Genomic DNA, 13008 nt, shown 5'->3' with positions numbered 1-13008 from the left:
TTATTTGGGGGAGGGGGGGTTATTTGGGTTAGTTCAGGTGTGATTCAGTTATGAAAAATATGTATGTGATAAAGTTGGAAAGTAAGAAAAGGACTTTGCATGTCAGGCTAAGAAGTTGGAATGTTTCATGTAAAATTAAGGAGCCTTGGAATTTTTTAAGCAGTAGAATCACATGGCCAAGTAAGTCAATGTTAGAATACTCACACTAATGACAGTATGGAAGACAGACTAGTGTAGGAAAAGTGGCAAAGTGGGAACATGTAAAACACAACAAAGTGATGTTTTTGAAAAAACTGAGGTGTGAGAATCTTTCTCCTAAGGCCCCACTTGAGACACTGAACTAGGTATATAGTTGGAATTTCCAATTCTGAGTTTCTAGTCCATAATTTTCACCTTCTCATGAGTAGGTGATTGTCAAGAAGAATATAAATAGTAAAATGGTTTGCTAAAAGGAATATAGTTATCATTTGTAGAGTATTAGAGCAGCTTTGAATATAGATCTATCAGAGAAACACAGGGAGAAGCCATGCGAAGAAAAAGGAAGAGCTTGGAGTGATGCATTTACAAGCCTAGGAAAGCAGGCATACACCAGAAGCTCAGAGGAAGCAAGGAAGAATCCTAGCCTAGAGCCTTTGAGACAACAGTTCAGACTTCTAGCCTCCAGAATTCGACACAATAAATTTATGTTGTTTTGAAAAGAATGAAAGGAAAGAAGGAAGGAAGGAAGGAGGGAAGGAAGAAGGGAGGGAAGGAAGGAAGGAAGGAAGAAGGAAGGAAGGAAGGAAGGAAGAAGGGAAGGAAGGAAGGAAGAAGGGAAGGAAGGAAGGAAGGAGGGAGGGAGGGAGGCAAGGAAGGAAAGAAGGAGGGAGGGAGGGAAGGAAAGAAGGAAGGGGCAATAAGCAAGTAAATAGCACAACCCAATACATGTTAGGCTAGAAGTGAGCACAAGATCTATAAGAGCAGAAGAGGGCACCTTGGAGAAGCCAGGTAAGGCTTCCTGGAAGAGGTAACCTGGTGCTTACTTTTGGAGTTTGGGTAGGAATAAGCTTAAAGGGAAAAGTCGAAGTGGAAGACCGTTCTTGGCTGAGATGAACACATGGGACCCTGTGTTCCATGGGAAAACCATGCTCTTTAGAGCTAACTAGATTTCGTTTCTGAGTCCATCACTTACTATGAATGATGAAAAGTTATTCCTCCCTGCACCTCTGTTCCTTCATCAATCAAATGGAAGAAGGAACAAAGAACTGTTCTAGATGAAAGAGGAGTCATAAGCAGGAACTCAAGCATAATAGAAGCCGAGGGGTGGTAACTTTGTCCAGAAAGTAGCAAGGAAGTTTAACAGAATATGACTACATCCTTTTTGATTTAAAGTAGATTCCTTATCATTGTGTTTAAATACAATTTTTTTTTGGAATCAGATTTCTCTTCGACATTTTTAAAAATGACGTTGATAATACCTATTGCATAGTTCTAAAAATGATGACATGGATTTTGCTTGGAGACCTAAAAAAGTGAGGCTAGATACAGCTACCATGCTCCAATATTAATAAGAGCCATTAAAACTTTTACAGCATACTTGCCGGTGACTAAAGGTCATTCCATTATACGTATGTTTATTCCAGAAGCATATTTGGAAAAGTCTTAACTGGGGCTCAAATCAATTTCTAATTTCCACACCATGAACCTCTTATTTCAGCCCATATTCACACACCCGCAAATGCATGCCTTTTATAATGTAGCAATGTCAACATATACTAACAGAAAAAAAGAAAAAAAGAAATGAAGAACACACAGGAGGGGATACATTATAGTTCCCTGAATAAATTGTAGTGAACACCTGTCTAAGACCATCCTTTTGTTGCTGTTGTTGTTTATTAGATTCAGAGCATCTTCCCTCTGGCAGTTCCCTGTCTATTGGACTATAAACTTGCAAAGTTTACCATTATGTTAAACACTTTTGGATGCAAAGGTAGTGGTGGGAGACTCGAGGGAGGAAATGGAAGCAGACAGATGAATCATATAAAGGAGTTAGAAGAGGGCTTTAGGGCAATGAACTTTTGGGGGTCCCGGGTAATGCCATCCAAGAAGCTGACAGTAACCTTATGACACCAGAATATACACTAGAAGGAGAGACGTGCCTCTTTGCTCACTGACCAAGCAGCTGAATACAAAGCTGAGGCGAAGGTGATCAATGAGCCTCTGGGCCTGACTGTCACCATCTCACTCCAGTGCCTCCTTTAAGACTGGAGTCAGCCCTTACTGGTGTCAAACTTATGTTGAAAAGCCATGGGTTGACTTTCTCCTCCTAGGAGCTGTGTGACGATGAGTTAGCAAGAGGTTTCAGGAGCTCTTCTTAGGGTACTTAGGGAGTCACTGATTGCATCAAACCTCCTAAGAAGGTGAGATCAATATCTGTAGAGCTCTAGAAGAAATGGTTGGGGTGTTTTAGACCTAAACTGGAATGTTGGGGAAGATATAGAATATCTTAGGATACTTAGGGAATCACTGATTGCATCAAACCTCCTAAGAAGGTGAGATCAATATCTGTAGAGCTCTAGAAGAAATGGTTGAGGTGTTTTAGACCTAAACTGGAATGTTGGGGAAGATATAGATTAAATACCTTGACAGGGTCCTGGTTGAGAGTACTGACATCTAAGATGGATGGTTGCTAGGCAGGTATTGGTAAAGATGTATAAAATGGAAGTGATTTCTAAAATGGATAGGTATATACAGAATGTGTGTATGAATGACCCACACAGTGGGATGGTAAGAGAGTCCCAAGTAACTTCAAGGAATGTGGTCCTTATCACCATGCCTGACACATAATTATCACATGCTGATTTATTTTATTGGGTTGAATTATATATTAAAACCCCAAGTTCTTAGAACCAGAAGGAGCCGGAAAGAGCATGCCAGCCACCATCCCACTAGTTCACAAGACGGGCCCTTTCCCTTCCCCTGGCAGGCCTCTTGCCCCATGTCTGAGCTCCTCTCAGCACCAAATATGCCACTTCTGGGGAGCTATGATTAGTTTTTAAGTGAGAAAATACACCCCCAATGGAAATTGATGATTATCAGAGCCAAAAGCAGAGGAGGAATCAAGGAAACCAGGGTTAGCGGTAGGGAGCTTCTGCTATTGGCTGACTCTGTTGGGTAATGGCCTCATTACCCTAAATTATTCTCTCCTATTCTGCCTAGATTACTTTACAATCTTATTTCACATTACATATTCTGAAATTCCAGGAAGGCAATTAGGAAGAAAGGGAGTTCTAGGAAATGGTAGGAATTGAAGAGAGCGTGGGAAATGATTTTATCTTATTAAAGTTTTCACAATCCAGTTACAAAATAGACTTGTGGTTGTTTTATTTTCCAAACTGGTATTTTGGTTTACGATAACACACACACATACACACACACACACGCACACACAAAAGTATTTCAGCTATACTCAGGATTTTTAATATGGACCTAGATGCTATAGTCACAAGATATGTAATACCTTTTCAAAATGTGAACGATGAAAAGATTGAGACATAGGTCCCTAGAAAACAGTCACAATCAATTAAAAGACAATCTGATCGTATTTTTGCATTTATGGCTCCTATCTTTAATTCTAATGTCTAATGTTTGTCTTTCAAGGAAGCTTACAAGTTCGCTACCAGCTAAGCAAGGAAGAAACCCATGTATTCACCATCGATACAGAGAACTTTGCCAACAGAAGACTGCACCACCTGAAGATTAACCGAGAGGGCAGAGTGCTTACCATTCAGGTACCTTACTTCCCTTCTTCTCATTCAGCCAAATGTGCCTTTGGTCCGCAATACAACTTTTCTGAGCTTCGACCCTGAGCCAACTGTGCAGCCAAGTTCTGGGGGCAGGTAAAAATCACACTCAGCCTTAGCCTTTGGAGAATTAGAATAGTGGTCCTCAGGGTGCACCCCCCTCATCAGCATCAGTATCACTTGGGACCTTGTAAGAAATACTCATTTTTGGGCTCCACGTCAGATCTACTTAATCAGAAACTTTTTTGTGGGGAGGGGGAACAAGTGATGCTGATGCCTGTTCAGTTTTGATATCCCCTGAACTGTAGCAGAATGAGGAAATCACAAGGGATGGATAAAGGCTGTGGGAGGAGAGTGCACAGGTGATACAGGAGCATGGATGAGGGCACCCACCTCACCTGGGCATCAGTACGGGTAACCCTGAACAACAAGGAGGGGAGGTTAGGGGCACTGACCCCCCGCCCAGTCAAAAACTTGAGTATAACTTATAGGTGGCCCTCACTGTCTTCAGTTCCTCTGTATCCACAGTTCCCCATCTGTGGATTCAACCAATGGAGGATCCCATAGTACTGTTGTATAATATTTACTATTGAAAAAACTCCTCGTATAAAAGGACCTGCACAGTTCAAACACATGTTGTCCAAAGATCAACGGTACTTACATTCTGGAAGAAGTTAGGAGTAAATTGAGTCTTGACGTTGATTTTGAATGGGCTGGGTGGGGAAGAAAGAGGCAGAGGGTCCCAGTAAGCCCCTGCAAAGCTGTCTGAAAGAGCAGAGTGTGTGTCAGGTACTCCACAGAATTCCCGGGGTCTTGGTACAAAGAGGAGCATCAGGCAATAGTGGATCGCAATAGAAAATGGGCAGAGTCCAGACCATCCCCCTTTAGAATCATGACCTCAGGCGAGCTCTTAAATCTGCCCAGAAATCACCCCTTAGTCTTTGTTAATTCATCCATCCTCCTGATCTCCTAGTTGGCAATTTTAAACTTTCCCTCTCTCTCCTTAGACGGCCGACAATTGCAATTCAATCTCCACTCTTGGTAGATGACTTCATTGCCTTCTTTCTGTGAAAGAATGTAGCATTCAGAAGAGAACATCCGCATGCTCTCAGCACATTTCTCCACCTACTTCCATCTGTGTCTGTGCACCTCTTTCCCTCCTGTTGCTGAAAACGAACAGCTAATGGCTCTAGCGAAGACCTGACCAATCACTTGTAGGCCAGACCTCATACCTAGTGGAGAGCATCACTGCAGCATTACCCTCCTCACCTTTCTTTACAGCATTTTTCCAGCTCCACTTAATGGCTTCCCAAAGCATAAAGCATGCAAGTATTACAGGCATTGAAGAAAACCAAAAATATGAACAAAAAAGTACGGTGTCGGGAGGGAAGGAAAACTCACTCTCTTATCTGACTCCATGTACTGTCCCATTTTCTCTTTCAGTTTATTGCCCAATTCCTTGGAAACGTTGATTATAGGCTTGTTCGCCAAATTTCCCCTTCCTTTTTCTTAAACCTACCCAATGAAAGTTTGTCACTGAGCGGCTACAAAATCACACTTCTCAAGAGAGCAGTGGCCGGATCTTGCTGAATCCAATGGTCTCTTCCTCATTTGTCTTTCACTGGCATTTGACACAGTGACCTTTTCTTTTGTATATATTCTTTTCCATTATGGTTTATTACAGGATATTGAGTGTAGTTCCCTGTGCTATACAGCAGGACCTTGTTGTTTATCTATTTTATATATAGTAGTGTGTTTATGTTAATCTCAACCTCCCAATTTATCCCTCCCCCACTCCCTTTCCCCTTTGGTAACCGTAAGTTTGTTTTCTATGTCTGTGAGTCTGTTTCTGTTTCATAAATAAGTTCATCTGTATCATTTTTTAGATTCCACATATGAGTGATATCATATGACATCTGTCTTTCTCTGTCTGGTTTACTTCACTTAGTATGATCATCTCTAGGTCCATCCATGTTACTGCAAATGACATTATTTCATTCTTTTTTATGGCTGGGTAATATTACATTGTATGTATATATCATATCTTCTTTATCTGTTCATCTGTCGATGGACATGTCGGTTGCTTCCCTGTCCTGGCTATTGCAGATAGTACTGTTATGAACATTGGGGTTCATGTATGTTTTCGAATTAGAGTTTTCTCTGGATATTTGCCTGGGAATGGGGTTGCTGGATCACATGAGTTGCCTTTAATTGACATACCCCTGCTCCTCTTTTTGTTCCCCTACAGCCTCTTCTGAACACAGCAACCTGAGTGATCCTATTAAAACATTAGTCAGATCGTGACACTCTTCTGTCCAGACCCCTTCCATGGTTTCCTTTCTTACGCAGAGTAAAGCCAAAGATCTTGCAGTGGCTTAAGAGCATCTCCATGACCCCACACACCTTGCTCTCTTCCTGCTGTGACTTCTCTGATCTCACCCATTCCTGTGCCCTCTGTAACTCCACTCAGGCCACTCTGGACTGCTTGCTATTTTCAGAGCGCCTGAGTTTGCTGTGCCTAGAACACGATTGTTCATGTATCTACATTGCTTACCTGTACTTGTACTTCCTTCAGGACTTCACTCAAAATTTGACTCAAGGATGTCATCTTTGGGTGCCTTATTTAATACAGCAATCCAGCTCCTTGACTTCAATCCTAAAGCACTTAAGCACTGTCTAGCATCCGATACAACTTATCTATTTATCTAATTTCTTGTCCTATCTCTCTCCTCTAAAATGTAAGCTTCATGAGGACAGGGATTCTTGTTTATTTTCATTACCATGGGACCCCCAATTTATCAAGCAGTGTCTCACATATAGCAGGTCCTTAATAAATATTTTTGACTTAGGTGAATTAATTCCACAAGGCTTATGTGGAGAAGATTAAATTAGCCCTGTGGAGAGGGGAAGGGAAACCACTGGATTTAAGCAGGAGAAGTAGCATGGGAAGGCTTTCGTTTCCAGAGGCTCGCTGTGATTGCTCCATGGAAATACACATTTGGGAGCCATGAGATATAGGATGGAGACCAGGCAGGAAGAGAAGATAAGGGCCTCAACTAGTGCAGTGGGGTAGCCAGTGAGAGGAAGACTTGAGAAAGGTCTGAAAGGAATGTCAGTAGCCTTAGGTGACTGTCTGGATATGGATTATGGGATAAGTCAAGACTGACTATTCGTTTTTTTGATTGGATGGAAGTTCAGGAGTCATTGGCAAATATAGGACACAATCACAATTCCTGAATGATTATAATTTAATGGACTCACCTCTAGTATTGACTCTTGAAATAAGAGTTAAAAGTCTTTGGGTTGAGGCCAGATTAGAGGACAAAGGAGGTGGAAATGTTGACATCTTTTTTGAACATGTCTTGACTGAGGCCTTGATGGGACATCTGGGCTGCATGCTGGTGGGCATTTGCATATATGACCGCTTCTCTTTTTCTTTCTGTTTCCTGTCTTCTTTTCCACAAACAAAAGGCACAAATAGGGCAGTGAGAGATCAATGCAGTACTCCCTTCTATTCTCCATCTCAAGGGTTCCCACCAATCAATCAATAGTCAACGATAAGCACATATCGGTGGAAGACATACCATTTCCAAAGCACAGAAGTAGCAGAAAGAAATGGAGACGGACAGTTTCTTTGTTTTTTAACTCTAAATCAATTTATTGACACAGTCACATGACATACTTGTCTCTGTGACACTCCCACCCACCCCCACCCCCCTTGCCCTATCTCTTCTCCTTCCTCTCCACTTAGAACAAGCCTTCCCTGGCGGTCCAGTGGTTAGGACCCTGTGCCTTCACTGCTGAGGGCACAGGTTCAGTCCCTGGTTGGGGAACTAAGATCCCGCGTGGCTTGCGCAGCCAAATTTAAAAAGCAACAACAACAAAAACCAAAACAACAACAAAAAAATAGAAAAAAAAAAGGAACAAGCTATTTAGTAAAAACAGAAAGGGGTAAGCTACTGCCCCTTCTCAGTCTCAGGCATTACTCAGAACCAGTTATAAAGAGAGGGCAGATGGTTAGCACTATACTCAGCTAGCCAGAGGCCTCCAGTAGCTAAGAACAGACCCTTCCACAAGGTATAGTCTCGAGTTGCTAGTCCTTCTCCTCTCTGCCCCGTGTGACCCTAGGAAAGAGTCCTTAGGCACCAGGGCTGCAGGCAAGAGTGAGAAATCCTGGTGATGATTTGAGAATTGTAATTTGGCCAGTGGTTTCTAAGGCTCAGGTGTCCCGACCCGTGCCCTGGTGGTGGAGGTAATCTACAGGGTCCCTACTTAAAATACATTAATGTCATTAAACAGATTAAGCCAGGTTACCAAAATGCCAGCACAATTACGAGCTGTAAAGAAGGAGGAGGCCCAGCATTTTCAATCCATGGAGTTAATGTCTTCCTCTGAGAGGTGAAGACCCTGAGATCAAGAGAGGGATCCCTAGTGTGGGACAGGCTTGGGTGTAAATCCCAGCTCCATCATTTATGCTCTGGGATCTTAGACGGGTTATACACCTTTCTGAGGTTCAGTCTATTTATCTGTAAAAAAAAGTTTGAGTGTCGTGGGGATGGGCTGGGGTGCAAATGCAGCTGAGCTCAGTCGGTTCTGGTAAAGGTTCTGTGAAAGAGCATAACTAAAGGACCAAATGAGAAGCTTGGCATCTAGGGGTCACAAAAAAAAAAAAAGAAAAGAAAGAAAGAAAAAAAGAAAAAGATTTGTTCAATTTCCCTCCTTTTCTCATCTCATTTAATGACTTGACAAGACCACTGGGCATCCTTGATTCTGAGATTAACAAAGCTTCTCCAGGCCAGATCACAAATTTTAGGCACCCTAAAGTTTAAAGGACTGTGGTACTTCACTCCCTCACCACCTCACCAAGAGCAGTTAAAAAGAAAAGCAATCCTAAAGCATAAAATAAACATAAGGGAGTATAACATAATAATGTATTTCTCGTTGAAGACTTCAGTGATTGCCTAGTCCCTATCATAAAGACTGAGGTCCTAGAAATAAATGTTTGTGGTACAACCCCCCACTTTTTTTTGCTTTTGCCCTGTGTATTTGCTAAGCTTTTCAAATGGGTAACCCAGCACCTGAGTCAGTACTAAGGGTGCCCTCAGGTGCACTCAGGTGCCCTCACTCCACGTCAGGGCTGGAATCCATTCCCCAACTATCTCAAGCCTTCTTTGAATCATCCTACCTTCATCTCCAAACCTTTATAAATACTTATTAAAAAAAATAACCCTTTGATTAAGTGTCATTCACCTCCTTCTCCCCCTTCTTTGTCATCTGATTAAAGTAGAAAGGACCAGGTAAGTTCCCACAAAGCAGAACAGTAGGACAAGAATGACTCATATACTAGAACAATTAGCTCTTCCAAGCGTGACAGTGTTGAGGGAATCACTTGCATAGGAAACTGATCCTTTGGAGCCTGGGGAGGAGGTGAGAGGCAGGAGCTGGAGGAATCTCAGCTCAACCTTCAGTTCTAAGAATCCTTCTACTGCTCTCCACTCAGCAGGAAATTCCCACTCACTTTAGCCTCCTCTCCAACCTGGGCAACAAAACATGAGAAGAGGCACCCTGCCCCTTGCTGGAAGAGACAGTTCCAGAGTGTAGGTGAGAGCTCTGAGATAAGGCAGAGAGAAAACTCCTTCAGGGCAAGGACTGAATCTGGGCATTAAATAGATTGCCGGTGAGGACCATGGGTATGAAAAACCCTATGTTGTATAAAGGTGTGGAGGCCACCAGGGCAGCCGGAGGCATACTGGTGTTGTGATGGATGCTGTCTTCATAACCCAAAAGATAGAAAGGGAATCAGTACAGGATGTTTGTTTATTCACTCAGCAAACCTATCTTTGGATTTACTTTCCCAGTTTCTGTAGTAGGACCTAAAAGAGCCTCGAAGAGCCAATAGTTTAGTGGGGAAAAATGAGGGGGAGAGAGAGAGAGAGAGAGAGAGAGCAGATCATTATAATACAGCATCTTAAATGCAAGGTTAGAGGTAGAAAAAAATAAAAAGGCACCATGAGAACAGAGAACAGGATCAATTAATCTAACCAAGGCATCAAGGAAAGCTTCTGGGAGGAGATGGACTCTGGGAACACTTAGAACAGTATCTGGCACATAGAAGATGCTCAAACATTTGTTGAATGAATTTTGTAGAAATTCAGAAATAAGAACACACAGTGATTGTCTACAAGCTGCTCAAGCATCTAGAGAGGTACGGACAAGTAAAGCAAACTCCATATTGTGTGGTTGGTGGGCCACATGCTGAGGGGACACTGCTATGTGATGCTATGTGGCCTTGCCCAAGTTTGTGATCTCTGGGACATCAGTTCCACCATCTGAAATACAGGGGGTAATAATGTCTATTTCACAGTATTATAGGGAAGAATGCATTTTGAAGGATACTTTAGTATGGTGTCTCATACATACCAAGTCTTCAATAAATAACAAGTATTATTAAAGCATAATTTCATGAATGAAAAAGAAATAAACCATATAATCACATGTCACAAGTCATAGCCACTGACTTCCTTCACAGCAGAAACCACCGCGGGACCCAGAGTCCTGGAAGAGGGTCACTCTGAACAGCAGTGGGTACAGAAGGAGGGTGCTGGTGGTGGGAGCTGGGAGCAGTGGGTGTGTGTCCTGGTCAGCTGCCCCCCAAGGGGATCCCGGGGACAGGCGCGCAGCTGACGGGGTCTTAGTCTCCTCTTCCTACAGATGAACTGTGATATGTTACAAGGATCCTTCCCAGGGATAACATCATATGAATATTCAGAGTAGAGCCGGGAAGAAACTGGTAGGGTTTGACTAGACAGAAAAAACCTGGGGATGGATGGGAAACGATACCTTGAAATGGGGAGGAGAACAAAGAGATGGAACTGGAATTAACAACGTGTGTGGAAAGGAGGGTTCCCTAAAGAATGACCCTAGAGATAAAGTCCCAAAGAATCCCCCTTGTGGCTTTCACTCATCTGCAAGATGGGATTATCATCTGTTCATGTTGGTGGAAACTGTTCAGCTAGCCTCCCCTCCCCAGGGTCAAACCTTTTGTCAAACTGAAATATTCACTCAGGAAAATCCCCCCAGGGCACCCATGAATGAGGCCAGGTCAGAATGATTGGAGCAAAGGAGGTGGTAATGGTTTTAAGGACCAAATGGGGAGAAGCGGGGAGAGATGGGGAATGAATGCCTGCTTTCCTTTTAATGTTAATCCTGCACAGCGAGCGTTCTTGAAAGACTTCATTTGTTTGCTTGTTTGCAGCAAAGAATTTGGTGAGAAACTCTCAGTGGGGAGATAAATACCTGTCAAAAGCTGTACAGAATTTCCCAGGGAGAAGACTTGTGTGAACGCCTTTATTTCACCAAGAGTAAAGAAACGGGTATTTTATGCGCATTGTGGGAGAATTAGCGAGACGTTTCTCATCTCTCCAGAGAGAAAGTCCCAGAGAGGGCTCTGCCCTGCGTGTGTTTTCAAAGCTGTTTCATATGGGAGTGTTTTATGTCCTGGACATGCGGACCTCTGCTGATGCTTCTTTGTTGTCTCTTTTCCTGCAGATGGATCAACACCTCCGACTCAGTTATAACTTCTCCTCAGAGGTTGAGTTCAGGGCTATCAGGTCCCTCACCTTGGGCAAAGTCACAGGTTTGTTTTTCTTGTCCATGCCTTTCCGGCAGGCTCTGTTAAAATAAATAAAGTAATAAATAATTTTCATCGGGGGAAACACCAAGATGCGGATAATATCCAAGATGTAGAACCAAGAGTCCTGCTATGGGAGGCTGAGAGGTACGTGTGGCAGGACCAGAAAGTGGCATGTATATCTACTTCGTAGAATCCCGAGTAAGGTAAATGAACAAAGTGAGTCACCAAAATAATTATTGTTACCTAATTTCAAATTAGTTAACTTAAAGCGTTTACTGAATTCCTTTAGTTAAATTTATGTAAATTTCACTTAAATAATTTAAGGATTTGAACAACCCAATTATTTAATTCTGTAAGTCCTTAATCTGTTTTCTAATTTATCAAAAATTCAAAGAGGATTGGAATCTCCTACGATAATAATGGACGTTCTTTTTTCCTAAGGAAGATCTGTGAATTTTCATTTTATATCTAATGATGACTTTTATTAGGTGTAAGCAAGATTGAAATTTTTATATCTTTTTGGTGAATTGAACTTTTTTTTCACACTGGAGTAATATTTTTTAACTTTAATGTCTCTGTGCTTAATCTAGTTTGTTATTAATATAGCTAATTCGGTTTTACTTTAGTTAGTATTTGCCTGGTATATCATTTTCCATATTTCCCTTTCAATCTTTTATTTTTTTAGCCTTATATATGATCTTGTGAAGAGCTATAGCTAAATACTGCATTTTTATCCAGTTTGGCCATCTTCTATTTTATAAATTGGCAAATGTAAGCCCCTGTACATTTGGGGGTTGCTTGTATGATTGGATTTGTTTCTGCCTCCTTATTTTCTACTTGTCAACTTTTCCTGTGATTCTAGCATGTTCTTTCTTATTCTCTCAGTCACAATACAGTGCAGAAAACATTAGTAACCCGAGGCATTTTAAGCAGGAATGGATTTAACTCAGGAAATAAGTTGCTTTTAAAATTGTGGCCGCACTTACAGTGTGCATTCTTGTTAGAGTATTTTGGAGTAACTCCCCAGGCAGCTCTGAGCTCATGAGTGGGGAGCTATTAACTCCCAGGCCATCCCTAATGCGAGGCTAGAGTCCAGATGCCACTGTGGCCGCAGTGGCATGTGTCAACTCCCAAGAGGCAGAGAAGGTCTCTTAAAAAGGGTGGCAGAGAATACTTCAGGTTACCATGGCTTTGCTGGCCAGTAGAAAAAGCTGAAAAGGCAGATAAATGACTCCTGTCACACTATAGCCTTCCAGATTCATAAACAGTACCTAATTTCCAGAACGTTAACGTGCATCCAGAAATCTATCTGCTGTCAGGTCTGGGAAATGTCAGTTTTAGTTGCTAAAATGGCAGTTGAATGAGCCAATCAACAATGACTGACTTCTAGATTGAATTTTACATTTATTTCTTATTCCATTCCCCCCTCCTACTAATAATTATTATTATTTTATGTAGACACTGCTTTTTTGATTTATTAATGCAGTCACTAATTTGGTGGAATGTTCTACTTTCTACCAGATTCGATTTCCTTGTTTCCGAAGTAAATTCTTTTGAATTTTTTTCTGTATAAGGGGTCCTTTATCTGAAAAC

General features: G+C 41.9%; 1 protein-coding gene across 2 annotated transcripts in view; it reads left to right on the top strand.

Annotated features, from left to right (window-relative positions):
• Positions 1 to 13008, top strand: part of CNTNAP5 (contactin associated protein family member 5) — an 881311-nt gene that overhangs the window by 820468 nt on the left and 47835 nt on the right. For both annotated transcript variants that reach the window (XR_009009129.1, XM_007169254.3), the window contains exons 20-21: positions 3640 to 3770; positions 11331 to 11418. Coding sequence is in view for 1 of the 2 variants with exons in the window: in XM_007169254.3 (XP_007169316.3) it covers positions 3640 to 3770; positions 11331 to 11418 (219 nt within the window). In the remaining variant the exon portion in view is untranslated. The remainder of the gene's footprint in view (positions 1 to 3639; positions 3771 to 11330; positions 11419 to 13008) is intronic.

The sequence above is a fragment of the Balaenoptera acutorostrata genome, chromosome 8 (genome assembly GCF_949987535.1).
Source record: "Balaenoptera acutorostrata chromosome 8, mBalAcu1.1, whole genome shotgun sequence".
Lineage (NCBI taxonomy): Eukaryota > Metazoa > Chordata > Mammalia > Artiodactyla > Balaenopteridae > Balaenoptera > Balaenoptera acutorostrata.
The sequence above is the reverse complement of the archived record's forward strand: the minus strand, read 5'-3'. Positions and strand labels throughout refer to the sequence as shown.